The sequence below is a fragment of the Echinococcus granulosus genome (assembly GCF_000524195.1).
Source record: "Echinococcus granulosus chromosome Unknown EG_S00005, whole genome shotgun sequence".
NCBI classification, from domain to species: Eukaryota; Metazoa; Platyhelminthes; class Cestoda; order Cyclophyllidea; family Taeniidae; genus Echinococcus; species Echinococcus granulosus.
In genome coordinates this window covers 160,305-175,104 of record NW_020170385.1, presented here as the reverse complement: position 1 = coordinate 175,104, position 14,800 = coordinate 160,305, and the positions used below count along the sequence as shown (strand labels likewise).

General features: G+C 39.9%; 2 protein-coding genes across 2 annotated transcripts in view; one reads left to right on the top strand and one right to left on the bottom strand. All coding sequences in view use genetic code 11, as the record gives it.

Annotated features, from left to right (window-relative positions):
- Positions 1–1,004: 1,004 nt before the first annotated feature.
- EGR_01286 (GRAM domain-containing protein 1C) lies at positions 1,005–3,698 on the bottom strand (the record flags this gene model as incomplete). The annotated part of the gene is made up of 3 exons (XM_024490535.1): positions 1,005–1,241; positions 3,069–3,584; positions 3,651–3,698. The coding sequence occupies 3 exons, from the start codon at positions 3,696–3,698 to the stop codon at positions 1,005–1,007; spliced, it is 801 nt and encodes a 266-aa protein (XP_024354859.1).
- A 1,621-nt stretch (positions 3,699–5,319) lies between these two features.
- Positions 5,320–14,800, top strand: part of EGR_01285 (Myosin-VIIa) — a gene marked incomplete at both ends in the record, with an annotated part of 29,517 nt that continues 20,036 nt past the window's right edge. The window contains 13 exons of the mRNA XM_024490534.1: positions 5,320–5,337; positions 5,870–5,983; positions 6,531–6,677; positions 6,759–6,943; positions 7,417–7,538; positions 7,890–8,153; positions 8,394–8,611; positions 8,898–9,415; positions 9,636–9,933; positions 10,022–10,177; positions 10,560–10,967; positions 13,658–13,837; positions 14,513–14,698. Of these exons, the coding sequence (XP_024354858.1) occupies positions 5,320–5,337; positions 5,870–5,983; positions 6,531–6,677; positions 6,759–6,943; positions 7,417–7,538; positions 7,890–8,153; positions 8,394–8,611; positions 8,898–9,415; positions 9,636–9,933; positions 10,022–10,177; positions 10,560–10,967; positions 13,658–13,837; positions 14,513–14,698 (2,814 nt within the window). The remainder of the gene's footprint in view (positions 5,338–5,869; positions 5,984–6,530; positions 6,678–6,758; positions 6,944–7,416; positions 7,539–7,889; positions 8,154–8,393; positions 8,612–8,897; positions 9,416–9,635; positions 9,934–10,021; positions 10,178–10,559; positions 10,968–13,657; positions 13,838–14,512; positions 14,699–14,800) is intronic.

Genomic DNA, 14,800 nt, shown 5'->3' with positions numbered 1-14,800 from the left:
TTCCGAGTGGTTCCTCACCAAATAAATTATTTTTAAACTATTCTTCCTAAGCCATGTTAATTTGAAGTCTAATTACATAGGTAACTGTTTAGTTGCAGTCCCTTAGCAGAAGATTAATAACGCAATAGCAAATGAGAACTTACAAAAAGGCATTTTCGACGCAACCCGTCGTTAATTTCGAACAAGACTAGTACTTGAAAACTCCCTTTTAGCTGAACAAGAAGGGGAAGCAACTCCATGACTTCCGATTACGTGCCGACACTTACACCGAAAGAGTGCATCTTTTCAGGCGATTCAGTGCAGTGCATAAAATGCATCGGGCTTATTTTTCCACAAACAGAAACTGCTAATTTTATTAAAATCTTGACGCACTGAATGTCAGCACTCACAGTAGATAATCATCCTCGATGTAAGGGTGGTAAGGCCTTGTGTGGGCACATTATCCACAAGCTAGCTAACGAAGCAACCTGTGCCATCAAGTCACTAACCAGAAAACGTTAGTTAATACATCGCAACTTTATGCAAGTTTGAGTCCTTTGGTCAGGTGTGTTCTAGCAAAAACGACACCAACCAAATGAAAGCATCTTTAATTGGTATTCCATTTCCACTTATCTTCCTCGTTCAGGTAACGACAGTACCCGGTACATAACTATGCTTTTCCATCAAACAAGCCACAAAGCGAGGCTTCAAATGTACTTTCAGGTAGAAATTATTGTTGTGAAGTAAAGTTTTAATGCTGTAATAATTACATCCGAAAATATAACCGAAATTCATTTGTAGATAAGCCGTTTGCGATAATGAGTCATGGAAACAGCATAAATAGGTTTGAATATGCAATAGATTGAAATGATTTGTTAAAAAGGTTACCTTTTGGACCCAGTCCAATTGCTCAGGTAAAGTCATTCCCAAATAACACGAAACAAAATATTTGAATTAATAGGCTAAAAGGAATTTTGACAGACTGGAACCACTTCAATGCAGTTTGGTTCGAACGCCAACTGATATTAACAACAAAGGATGAAATTGCAAAAACCCGAGTAAAAAGTGAGAGAGCTTACACCACCGTTTCTGCTGTTTTCGCAGACTTTTTTGAGGATGGCAAAAGTTCTCTCGCGGGATGCAAAGGATGTGAAGAAGTATCGCTCGTTGTTCGACTTGAGTGTTATCTGAATAGCATTTGGAATGAGACGGGCTGTCTTTGCCTTTGATACCGTCTGAACGTTGTCAACCGCTATATGGAGCTGCAGAAGGAAGCAGTGGATAATAAAAGAGCCAGACAAAGTAGTCATGGGCAGCTTCAATTGCTTTATATGCCTTACTTTTGGTATTCATTTGCACTTAAAATGGCGCACTTAACAGTCCTTGAGCGTAGTTCTTATGACTTTTTGAAGGATTGCAGAACAAATTTATTCAAAACTCACTTTAAGGTCACCCAATCAAGATCAAAGCTATCAATGTAATATTTTCCAAGTGGTCCCATGTAAAAAAGGAAGGATTCACGGAATCCTGTTTCGCTAAAAGCATACCTTTATCTCATAAATGATCTTTGAATAAAAACAAATCCATTTTTCTGTTATATACATTCGTCCTAGAAGAAGAAGACCATTTTTGTTCTTTGCAAGGGCACAGGAATAATCTAAAAGCATAGAATTGATAGCAACGAAGTACTTAAAGAGGAAAACAATGCTTGTTAGCAATTACACGAGAGTCGGAAAGTTGGCTTTAGCGAATTCTGTCAGGGTGTCAGTGGCAAGTTCAACATTTCAATTCAAATTTCATCGCCGTGACAAATATCAACATGACCCCACTCTAAAAACTAGTGCTGCAATCAAAAAGATCCTTTCTGATTTGTGAAAATCTTCACCGAATCAACTACCGAATCCATAGCCAGAACAGAGGGGGAAAGGTTGAAGTTGAATTTCAAACGCATGAAAATGTTTCGCATAAAACTATGCAACTACTTAGCGATACTTGACTACATACAAGGATGTCGAGGTCAAGTCTTCATAATCACTAGGTTGGCTTATGTAGACGATAAACTACCATAAGAACAGAAGTTCTATATCCAGTGTATAAAGGAATCGCGAAGTATTAAGACCCAACTTGGATGGCCAATACGTTAGCAATTCGGTGTTCAATCACAAAGGCATTTCAACTTTAGATGGATTTATCCCAATTTTCAGCATTTTAGATCATATGCGTGCCTTTATTAATGAAAAAGCATCACTAATGTCAGATAATTCTTCGGTACAACAATGAGTATGTAGGAAACTCAACCTCAACCACCTGAGCGAATTGAGAAAATGAATACTGAAGCAATTTTACAAAAAATGCATAAAAGCGAATGTTGCCACGAGGAGTGACACGTTTACTGGTTTAGTAATACCAGCTAAATATCAAAATATTTACAGTACTGGTGGATAAATACCGTGGAACTAAAGGTCATAAAGTTAGTAGTTATGAGATGGAAAGAATTGTGGCCTTTTTTGCTTAAATTCCCAAAATATTTGAGTAAAATAGTGATGGATGGCTGCAAGTACTAAATTTGGGCTGGCACATATAAAAGTTCAACTATACCGACGAGAAGGCGATCTGTGTCCACGGGCGTGCCATCAAAGATCTTCTTGAAATGGTTAACTTTAGCCCGATAAGATTTCACGAGTGTTTCCCTCTTGACCTAGAGAATAATTTAAAAAAAAGATTACATAATTCCTTTGGCAAAACGAATGTGTAGCTTATTGCTATAGGACTGACGAATTTATAGTGAGACACACATTAACTCGATACCAAGACTAAAAAGGAATTAGGTAACAATCCGATTTTAAAGCATTCAGGAACCATATGTGAAGATATGAGCATGATTTAAAGTGGTAAAAGCTATTTTTTAGCATTCCCCAGCCATTAATCCACATAATTGAAGACTTAAAGGCGATCAGGTAACTGGGATTGCTAATTAGTGGGAAATAAGCTCGTATTTACTTTCTGCGTTTATAGAATCAAACGAATATATTCATTTTAGCAACCTATGTTGGGGTGAAAAGTAGTATGGACACGACATGAGCCCTTACTTGGTACCAGGTAGAGATTTTCCTCTTTGAACCATTTCTTGATTTCTTCAATGAATAAACGTTTCTTGAATTTCCATCCGCAGAACACTTGCTAATGACGGAAGCGGAGGCCTCAAAAGTCCTAATGGATTGAAAGTCGCACCCCGCTTCAACACTTTCGTCATTTGATGATGGATTGGGCATGAGATTTAAAGAAGACGAGAAGAGGTCGGAAGCGTTGGAGCCAATTTCATCTTCGTCTATTTCATCTAGCTCACCATCATCAGCGTCACCATATATCCCCGGTAAACCAGAATCAACCGTTCTTGTATCCCGTTCTGTATCACTGAATGACGTATTTTGTGTAACGAGAATCGGTGAGGAGCAGCAGGGTGATAAGCCACCAGCTGAGGTAGTTTTCCCGGAATCCACACTCAAAAAACTCGACAAACTTGGAATGCTGATACTGTCACACGGACGCGATATGAGGAGCGAGTGAGAAACTCGCGGCTGGCCACTATCTACGCTTACATTAACCTGGGGGAGGTATAGGAAAAATGGAGTCAGAACGATTAAATATGGGTTAGAAACAAAAATACTTACCCTCAAAGGAACCGGGTCCGAAGATAGATCAAAATCACTTGTATTCATCCCTTAACAAAACATCAATTTTAAGTAGGAAAATATTTTGCATAATATTGTCCAATCTGCTGTAAGAACGCCATTATCATTGAACCGGCACTTAGCTTATTAACAGTGATTGTGGTGCAGGATAAGATAGGTACTCCACTCCAAATATGAAAAAAATAAGAACACATTCAAAAACAAATGCGATCTGTATAGTCAAGACTAAGATTCCGCTATCAGGAAGTTAAAAAATTAACCGCTAGGTTGATAATTCTATGGTAGGTAAGGGGCAACACACCTCGTTCAGATCGTATTAACTGAGAGTGAGTTGCAAAATCTACATACGACAACAGCCAAGACCTAAGCGCCAACAAACCAGACGCGGGAGAGGAAGTTCAGAATTGGCAGACTACGACAGCCAATTAGAAAAGGCGGCGAAAAGCTAAAATATGGTTGTAAAAAAGGGGGACACAGAGATTTCTAAGAACCAAGTGCTTAGCAGTTATAGGTAAAGTCTTATTGTAAATATTCATTTTCCAGGTACCGAATTCTTTTAAAAGGGCAGACCCTAAAACAAAAAAATTTAAAAATGTTGAATTTTCGAAGCTTATTTTCTGGCAATTTAAATTGCAATACAATAGTTGTTTAACCCCCATTTTATTACAAAGCCATATTTGACTTAGCCACTGTAGCACGTCTAATGGGCTGGCCTTAGGGCCATGCCAGTAGGTCAAACACTTTCTCTACGTCGAAGACATATATTCTGCCCAAGTATTGTGCAATACGATAGTGGTTTATCTTTTAGCATTGGTAAGGCGCTACTTTTCACTTTGAATTAGCCTTCCTGTACCTCGCTGGGTGAGCTGGCCTTTCGGGCCGTGCTAACTGCCCAGACATCTTCTCGTGCTAAATATACATATTCCACCAGAGCATTGTGTCTTCTTTCGTCCTTAAGGAGTCTTGTAACGCTACAACTATGTCCTTCTTTATCTTTGAAAAAGCCTCAGAGCGTTGCAAAATTAATAAGGATTTCTAGTGATGTGGGTTTGAGCATCAATTTTGTTGTCAATAGGTCAGTACCTAAAATTTCACAGTAAAATTAAATTTACAGGCCATCTATATTGCACAAATCCCAAAATTTACCAATTTTAAAGGTAAATCGAAAGCTGCCTTAACTAAAGGAATCAGCGTACTTCACGATTTGTAGCTATATATAAAAAATGATAATGATTTTCCGACAGGCAGTGTTAGTATCAATGTGTTTACCAACGACTATTAGCGCAAAAAGTAAATGACTGCAGCAGGTTTTTTGTTGGACTTCATTTTACATACAGTCAAAGCGGTAATTAAGCACTCATTTAAGTACCTATAGGTACAATTTAATTTTTTTTGTAAAAATGCAATTTAAAATGGCACGGATTTATTTTGGTCTAGGGATAGTGATCGAGGTAATGTTTCTGCAACCTCTACAGCAACAATTTTTGGAGATTGTGTATGCTTCCTTTATTTAATGTTTATTCTGGGCATAAATGTTAGTGCGGTTTTTTAACTTTTGCGTCATGGTTACCGCCGCAAAACGTAACTGTTTAAATCACCAAGCCCAAGGTAATATAACCCGCGGCCTTTAGAGGAGGACTGCATCAAAATGGTTATGTTAACTAGAGTGAGCGTGATTTGCTTGATTAATAGGTTTGTTATGTCATCCTAGATGTTGAAGTTCAGTAATAATGTGTGTTGCCTTGCACCTTTTTGCGCTCTTTGTCAATACTTTAGTAGGTTAAAAGAGCACTTTGTTCTTTTGCAAATGAATTGGTTTTTTACTCAAGGCTGGCTTAGTAACGCAACACTTTTGACATCTCAAGTGTGTATATTTGCGACTTTAATTTGCTTTCTTTTTTTGTGACTGTAGTGCTTTCTCACACCGTGCTTCTAAGTTTTATTGTATTTTCCTCCCATTGTGTGTAATTATGCCAAATTTTTCGAGATTCATATGTATAGTAATTTTTGACGTTTTTTTGGTTTTGTGAGAACTAGTGTTTATGGCAAATCATTTGTGGTACTGCATATTCTATCGCTCTTCTTAAGGAAAACCCTACGCAAAATTCGCACATATATTTCAAATGAATTTGCATTGATTTTTTCTACCACCTATTGGTGATAAATGCCTAACGCTTGTACGATATTTTTTATCTAAGGGTGATTACATTTGGATTTCACCGCAGTGTCAGGGCGAGTTCTCAGTTCCCATTGGTGCAAAAATTCTGGATGTACAGAACGATGTATATATTGTCGAAGACGATGATGAGAAGGTAGAATTTTTGTCATTAGTCCCCCATAGTACATTTTTGGCCCAGAATAACTTCAATTTCCAGCGGATTTATATGAGCTGTTTTTCTAACTCCTTGATATTCTTTTATGGCATAGTTGCGTCAGTAACGTTATCACTTGCTGTATGAATGCTTTGGTTATTCGTGTGCGTTTAGCCTGGTCAATTTTTACTCTTGAATTAGCTTTGCTCCTATTGATTTTATACAAATCCAGATTAGTTTAACCTGCAGAAACTATCTTGTATACAATTTAAGTCCTGGGAAAACCGAAGGTAGATTGTGCTGCCATCACTACTGACTGCTACAAAGTGTCTCCTGTTTCTTTCATTGTTTATTTTTTTGTTGGCATGCGAATCTTTTTTAGATGAATACTGAAACCTATAGTCATTCTTCCAAAAAACATTAGTCCTTACATTTTTAAGTTGCCTGATATAAACCATTTGCCACATGACTTAATTGTCTGCACACTTGTTTACATATGCTAAGGTTATTTTACGTTAAATGTTTATGCTTTTCCGATACTTTAAAGCAATATTCTCTTCAAATCGACTCTGACGTCCAGCTGATGCACCCAAGCTCTGTCCGCAGCATCCCTGATATGACAGCCCTCGGAGAGCTTCACGAGTGCAGTATTCTACGAAATTTGTTTCTTCGTTACAGAGAAAACAATATATATGTGGGTTTTTGTGGTTATTCGCCACAATACTTTGTTTTAGCATCCTTTGAATATCCCCCTGGCAATGTTTTAACACTTTAGACATACACAGGATCGATTTTGATAGCTATCAACCCCTATCGATCCCTACCTATTTACACAGAGAACACTATGAGGCAATACACAAACAAGGAGATTGGTGAGATGCCTCCTCACCTCTTTGCTATCGGTGACAACGCCTTCCGTAATATGCTCCGTAACTCTCGCGATCAGTGCATCATTATAAGGTCTTCTCATGCTTTTACTTAACATATTGCTTGTTTTTACAGGAGATTATTATACTGGCCGGATAAACAAATTATGTTGCATTTTAATTTTTTAACTAAGTGTAGAATTATTCTAGTGGGAAAGCAGATAATCCAACCAGCTTTACAAGCTATTGCGTCATTTTTAGTACCTACGCAACATTTTTTCAGTTGGGTCTTAACAACATCATACCAGCTAGGTTAGTAGCTGTTGATAGCTAGGTCTCAATCAAGTTTGTTTTCTTAGTTCATTAGTCCTGATCACACCGCAAAGGAACTTGTGGACTGTTTAACTGAATTTATGCTGCACATATTGTTAGTGGTATTCATGGCAGACTCCCCTATCATTCTTGCTTTGCTCGCTGAGACTTGATTTTTGCATACTTTGCATGATCATTTGAATGAGACTGTTCTAATAAGTCAATCAACTTTATTCTCGATGCTTCCTATCCTAGTGGTGAAAGTGGAGCAGGCAAAACAGAGAGCACGAAACTGCTGCTTCAGTTCATCACAACCCTCAGCGGGGGTGAATCATGCATCGGCAAACGAATTCTTGATTCAAATCCAGTCATGGAAGGTATTTATTGCATCAAAACCCTTATTCTGTCATCTTAGGATATTTTGGGGAATGTTCTAGTATAATCCAGAGGGTATTTAAAATTTAAGCCCACTACTACCTCTGCTTATAATGAAAAAATTTAGTGATGTTTGTTCCAGACTCTTGGGTCTGATATGAAATGAACCCTACAAATGTATGTACCCACGCCGACCACCACATGACAGTTGAAAACTTTTATGCGAAACAACGAGACACGATCAGTTTGTGCGACTTTGTATAAGCCTCAATAATTTTTCAGCTATGCAAGTAAATGGTTTTTCTGTACCACCACTAATACACACATTTCCGTATGTACCTGAATTGCTCTAGCCTTTGGCAATGCAAAGACAGTGCGTAATGACAATTCCTCTCGGTTTGGCAAGTACGTGGACATCCACTTTGACCGAAAGTCCGGTCATATTGTGAGTGCGCGCATCGAGCAGTACCTGTTGGAGAAGTCGCGCATCGTGCGCCAGGCAGCGGGCGAGCGCAATTACCATGCCTTTTACTGCATGCTCGCTGGCATGCCCCCCAGGGATAAGCGCCGTCTGGGCCTTAAGGATGCCGAGTGTTACAACTACCTCTGCCAGGCGAGTAGGCCCTACCATTCCAAATGGCAGACATGGGAAAGCATGTCTGATAAGAGTTAAGAAATAGCACCTAAAATCTTTGATAAGGCAGTCAAAGCAACGTGTGCATTGGTACGCAGATCAATATTGTGGTGTTATGGTATATAAGTTAATTTTTAACTATTTTTGAGCATAAAATTAGTGTTTTTCAGAAAGCGTATTTATTTACCTCTTTTTAAATAAAAGGATAGGGATACATCCGTAGACACCCTGAACGATGCAAAACACTTTGAAAATATCGTTTCAACAATGCGTTACCTCAAATTTACTGATCACCAAATCGATGAAATCTGGCACCTGTTAGCAGCGCTCCTGCATCTAGGAAACATATCCTTCTGTGAAATTCTGAAGGAGAGTGCCGATGCGAGCAAAGTGAAGGACACTCATCGCTCCGAACTTAGATACGCCTCCAATCTGCTTGGGGTACGTTTTTGACTACACTGCTCAAAATTCCCATATTTTTGTCGTTGTAAATGCCCTTAAGGATCAGACTATCTTATGACGGTTAGATACTTTGCTCTTGTGGAAAATGAATAGGTCACGTTCAGACAAAATATTTTAACTTGTCGCTTTATGATATCCTGATACATACGAGTATGTATAAAAATAAACTTAAACACTAAAAAAAATCAATGCGTATGGAAGTGGGAGCTTCAGCATGATTCGTCGTGTTGGTACTCCTACCTTATTCTATTTGTTTTCTTTGAAGATGAGCCACACATGTCTGGAGAAGGGTATGACCAGTCGGCGGATTCAAATGGCCGGGGAGTGCGTTGTGGCGCAATTCCTGCCTGCGAACGCCTGCACTGTGCGAGATGCCTTCGTGAAGACCATCTATGATCACCTTTTCTGTTGGATTGTGGAGAAGATTAACGCAGCTATTTACAAGCCGCCATTGGGTGCAACAGCGGCAGCGTCCACTGCGGTGCCGTTGGTGAGGCCGGGCAGCTGCACTTCGCCCGGCTTTACCTCCTCCCGCTTGCCCAATTTGGCTGATCATTGCTCTCAGGAATGCTTGTGCGGCAACCGCGTTGCCCGTTCCAACACCTGGCCCTCCGTAATTGATCCCTTGGCCTCACCTGCTAACCCTATCCCCACCACGCCTACCACCACCACCACTCACAACCCCTGCGAGTTGAATCCTCCCCTTAATCCCTCTACTGGTCCCGGGCGCCTCTCTATCGGTGTGCTCGACATTTTCGGCTTCGAAAACTTCATCTCCAATAGGTTCGTTACTTATCTCTAGGACTCACTATGCGACTGTGGCCATAAAGTTACTAAAATATTGCTTTACTTCGTACAACATGTTTGTAACGCTCTTTTGAGTCGATCTTGATGTCTATTACAACTTTTTTTTGCTTGGGAAACTAATTTTAGGATGGTTTTGTATACACTGTTACCACGACTACACAGCTGAGATTAATTTTGAGGTGTTATTTCCCTCTAGTTTTGAGCAGTTGTGCATTAACTACGCAAATGAGAACATTCAGCAATACTTTGTGCGGCATATCTTCAAGTTGGAGCAGGATGAGTACTTGACAGAGGGCATCAATTGGACACACATAAGGTTTCGGGACAACCACGAGGTGCTCGACTTGATAGCTCACCAACCGCTCAACGTGTTGGCACTGGTGGACGAGGAGAGCCGATTCCCCCGCGGCTCGGACGAGAGCTTCCTAAACAAACTCAACGCCCGCCACTCCACCACTCCCAACTTCATCCGTGCTCTCTCCTCCGCTGAGACAGTGAGCTATTTTTTTGGCTTTGGACTCTCACCATGTTTAAATTTTTTGTGCCACTAGGAATTATAAAATGAAATGCTGCCACTTTTAGCGGTTCGGTATCGTACACTTCGCTGGACCCGTATTCTATAATGTGAAGGGATTTTTGGAGAAAAACAGAGATACATTCAACCATGACTTGCTGGAGGTCATCAGTACATCGAAAAACGACTTTCTTCGAAATCTTTTCGAGAAGCGTTTGCATTCGGTAAATTCGATCTGTTGTTTGTAGGTGGATTTGTTCCCTTAACATCTCCTCTACATAAATGACTCAATGCATGATATAGGAGTAATTTCTAAGATCCCTGTGTTCCACACATATTCTTGCAATTATAAAGCGGTTATTTTCGTGACTCCCTCTTCTCGGGTATAGTAAAGAATCTTCCCGATTTGTTTGTTCAACATCCATTGAATTTGTTAATTTCTCCTTTTAGCCGTAGGCAATAATTTGCATACTTTGGTCCTGGAAGATTTTTCTATACCACTTTAAGTATTGAACATGCAGCGGATCTTGTCTTCACTGCATATCTCGTATAAGTAAATCCCTACTTTGTATGTGTTGTGATGATGGTTTGGGAATTCTCATTTAGCCCGAAAACCGCCCTCGTTCACTAACTCTGGGAATGCAGTTCAAGAAGTCGTTGGAGCGTCTCATGTCTATCATTAATGGGTGTCACCCCTTCTTTGTGCGCTGCATCAAGCCCAATGAGTTCAAATTACCCAATTGCTTCGATCGCAGCCTCTGTGTCCGTCAACTACGCTACTCTGGCATGATGGAGACGATACAGATTCGCAGTTTGGGCTATCCTATTCGCTACGAGTTTCCAGACTTTGTGCAGCGCTTCCACATGATCCTGCAGCTCTATGGTCCTACTACCCATCGCTTCAGTCAACTGCGCTACGGAAACCCCCAGCACTTGGTAATGGAGATCTGCCGTGCAGCTTTTGGATCGGAAGACCTTACTTATGCCATCGGGTCTACTAAGGTCTTTTTACGAGTGAGTGGCCGTTTCTACGCAGCTGACCTGGTGCTTTAAAGTGATGAGATGGAGGAAATTAGTTCGCATGTCTCTGCTTGGTCGCGAGTTACTGAGCTGCCTCTGATGAAATTCATCCAGGGCCTCAGTAATTACCGTGAGAAGTACCCTATTTCTGCCAAAACATTATACATGGGTTTTGTGGGGTGGAGATAGCAACTACCTAATACATTTTTCGGCTTTTTTCATGCAGCATATTATAGACGTATAGAAATTGCAATTATAGCGCAGGTTTTCTTTTTGGTTAATACACGCGTTTTGGTCGTTGTGGTTTCCCAACTACTTCCTGCTTGAAATTTAACTCTACCAGTTGTCGTACCTGTTGGAATTAGTGCTGGACTGCGTTATAGTACCGTAACACGTTTGGCGTAGCGCAATTGTTCTCAACATTAAAGTGATTTTACTAATAACGAAATTATTTATCATTTCACTGTCTGGTATATCCTTAACGCTTTGGAGGGTATCTAACTAATTTCATACACGGCAAAATTGCAGATTTTCGTAATATTCCAAATGGGAATGTCTATCCTATGAGCGTTTTTGTGAAGCTTGAGGTAATCAGTTTTATCAAAGGCGATTGCTCAACCCTGCTAGATCTCCTGCGAATACTGATGTTGTACAGACTGATGATTCGGGGATAGCAAACGTATTTAGTGAGCTTTTAGGGCTGTGTAACTTTACGAGTTTCATAGATGCGTACTTCGGTCATAATTTCTCCACATGGTTAAGAACTCAGCTGCGTAATCATTCTTAGGGTAAAATTATTTGCATTTAATGTCATTAGTGCATTCATAAACCTAATGAGGCTGTTTGAATACGTCCTTAGAACTTCGGTGTTGGCTTGACAAGACTTTGTGTGCTTTTTCCTGTTTTCCCGATAATAACTAAATTCATCGTTACAATCTTGAATCGAGTGACTCGTAAAGAAATCGTACTGTAACTCTCGGACGGTTTTGAGAAATTGACTTCAAAGCGTTTTCCAAGTATCACTAAGGGGAATTAAGACATAAGAGAAAAGTGCTGACTATTCATAGAGCTTCTCAGTCATAAAAGTTTGTAGAAAATAGACGAGGAAGAAAGTGTTAGTAGTCTGGAGCGTCATATAACACTATTGCTATTGAGAATACATCTTGTTTGTAATAAAGGTTAAATTTCGCTATTTGTTGACGCAGAAAAGGCCTTTGTTTTATGGAGTTTCGGAGTTACTTTCTCTCTGTATGCAGTGTCACATTGCGGCATATATCTGTGGCCACGCCGTTGAACATCCTTTTCACCATTTTGCTGTTATTGAGCTTAGGTCGCCGAATGCGGCACAGCAGTCCGTTTGCGCATTTACTTCGCAGTTGCTGCGTCGATCAACCTCGTTTGGCGAAATCGTGTCCTGCTAACAACATGAAGTTAAGGCTTTTGGCACAAATGCGTCGTCATTGGACTGCACTATTTCTTTGGCTCGTCCACTGTTGTGCACTTACATATTTTTGATTTCATCACAAATTTTTCTCTTCCATGATAGGTGCGGTATCCTAACGCAAATTAACTATTGAAGGGACATGTTCTTTATACATACCTTAACGTCTAAATTTATTGTTCATGAGTGCCCCTGCCGTCTTTTCTCCGTATCGAGTGAGTCAAGCTTTCATTTTTAGTTCGTAACGCGAATTAGCGGAGTACTGCCGCGTTCTTTCACAACATCCATTCGGTAGAATTCACCTCGAATTCCGCGTGCATTCTAACCCATCTTGATTCATGAGAGCTTTTTTCTTTTTTTCAAAGCGGGCCCTCTACATTTCACACTAAGGATTCAGTTGATTGAACAAATCTTAAGAATCTAATTTCATGTGATTATTTTTTCAACGCATTTGGATACCCGATGTTAAGCTAGTACATTTAAAACCTAGGATTCAGATGCGCTAACTTAAAGGGATCATAAGTAGTCTTACTTTGTTTACATTTTTTTTTCAAGAGTTTACGAGAAAATATTCTTTGCTAGTTTATTTCTTTGAACATGATCTAATCAAAAGTACCAAAACCAGCGATTACCTATGGCCTCTCTTTATTCAGATCTTCATCATTAAAGCTATCCATGGACGATGGAAACGGCTTTTAATTCATACTGTAAAAATCTTCTTAAAAGTGGAGGCTGAATTTAGCATCAGTAAGAGCAAATGAGTTGAAAAGATATCTGTGTTATACGGTTTATTTTTTGAGCTCAATAAATGAGTAGTGAATGGATGAATTCGATTGAGGGACTTTGCTGCTCTAGGCTCGAGAGTAGTCCTAACACTAGGGATAGATAGTAGGATTCTAGCTGAAAATTTCACTTATTTTTTCCAATGGTAGTCACTAAGTGAACTCAGTTTTTCTCACATTATTATTACAATCGGCCAGTTGGTATTACTTCAGTGAAATCAAAAACTTTCACACAAAACTAACCGAGTCAAACCAATCGACTCGTTTTAATGGGTTCAAATTTGTAAAGAAACATGAATGAACTCCTTCTTGAATGGTGTGTTGTTAGTTTCAGAAAACACGCTCAAAATAAGGCTTTCGAATTGATGCTTTTATTCGTATTTAATGGCAAAATTCGACGAAGGCTCTTAAACGCCGCTTAACAGTAGCTTTTCTGTATTTCTTACTTCATTTGACCCTAGACTTCTCATGACTCGAAACTGGAGGAACTCCGGGAAAATATTATTAACTCAAGCGCGATTCTCATTCAAAGCCGATGGAGAGGCTTTTTGGCCCACAGAGAATTTGAAGACCTTCGAAAGTCCACTATATTCTGTCAAAGAAGATTCCGCCAAACTGCGGCCAGGCGAAGGTTCTTACGAGTATGTAATAAAAGCATTTTTTAATCTATCATATTTGCTATGTATCCTAACGTTATCATTGGGTGAGCTTTTTGTGTGCTGGGTCTTGAGTCCTAACCAATGTTTGGTAATATAGTGTGTCATTTCAGGCCAGATTGTCATTCATGTTTTCTGCTGTCCCGTAAACAATCCTCTTCCGGCTTATATCTGTCGTTCCTAATATAGAATTTTATCACGGTGAGAAAAGGATAAATGGTGGAGGTTTATGATATTTGTAGTGTCTACTATTCAATGTACGCATCTGGTTTTTTATCTTATATATAAGTTTATTAATAGTTGATATCATATCTGTACGGTGTCGATTTGCATAACCCTAATAAGGAAAGATGGAAAGCATACTTGTTTAAAAACCTGTTTGGTAATATTTCCATTGTAGTTCTACTCCGTAAGTTCCACTTTATTGCATGTTGTATGCAAAAATGCAACTGCCATTGTGGACTACTCCTTTCCCGATATATTGAGATACCTCGTAAACGTTACACTTGTAAAAGAGCACTTCTAAGCCTGATTTCGCCGGCACCGAAAGGTTCTTAATCCTGCACAGTTACTTTCATGCTGAGTTGCATGCATGGCTGGAAACCCCATAGAAAGTGATGGTATTGGTTCGCTTAACCCAATGGATTCGCCACATTTCAGGTGAAACACATCATCATCCATATGCAGGCGAATGTGCGGGCACGGCAGGCCCGAAAGCGCTTCATTGCACAGCAGCACTTCATCCTGCGACTCCAGTCACTCGCGCGCCACTGGCTCTCAAGACAAACCCTCCTCTGCATGATGCGTAGGCGTGGCTTCTTCTCCGCTGACGTGGCCATCCAATATGTGGGCCCTCCTCCCCCCCCCCCCCCTCCTCACCAAATCCCCATTTTCAGTCACTTTTTTCTGTCACAAATTAGGTTCCAGTACTTGCTAATAGTGGTAGGA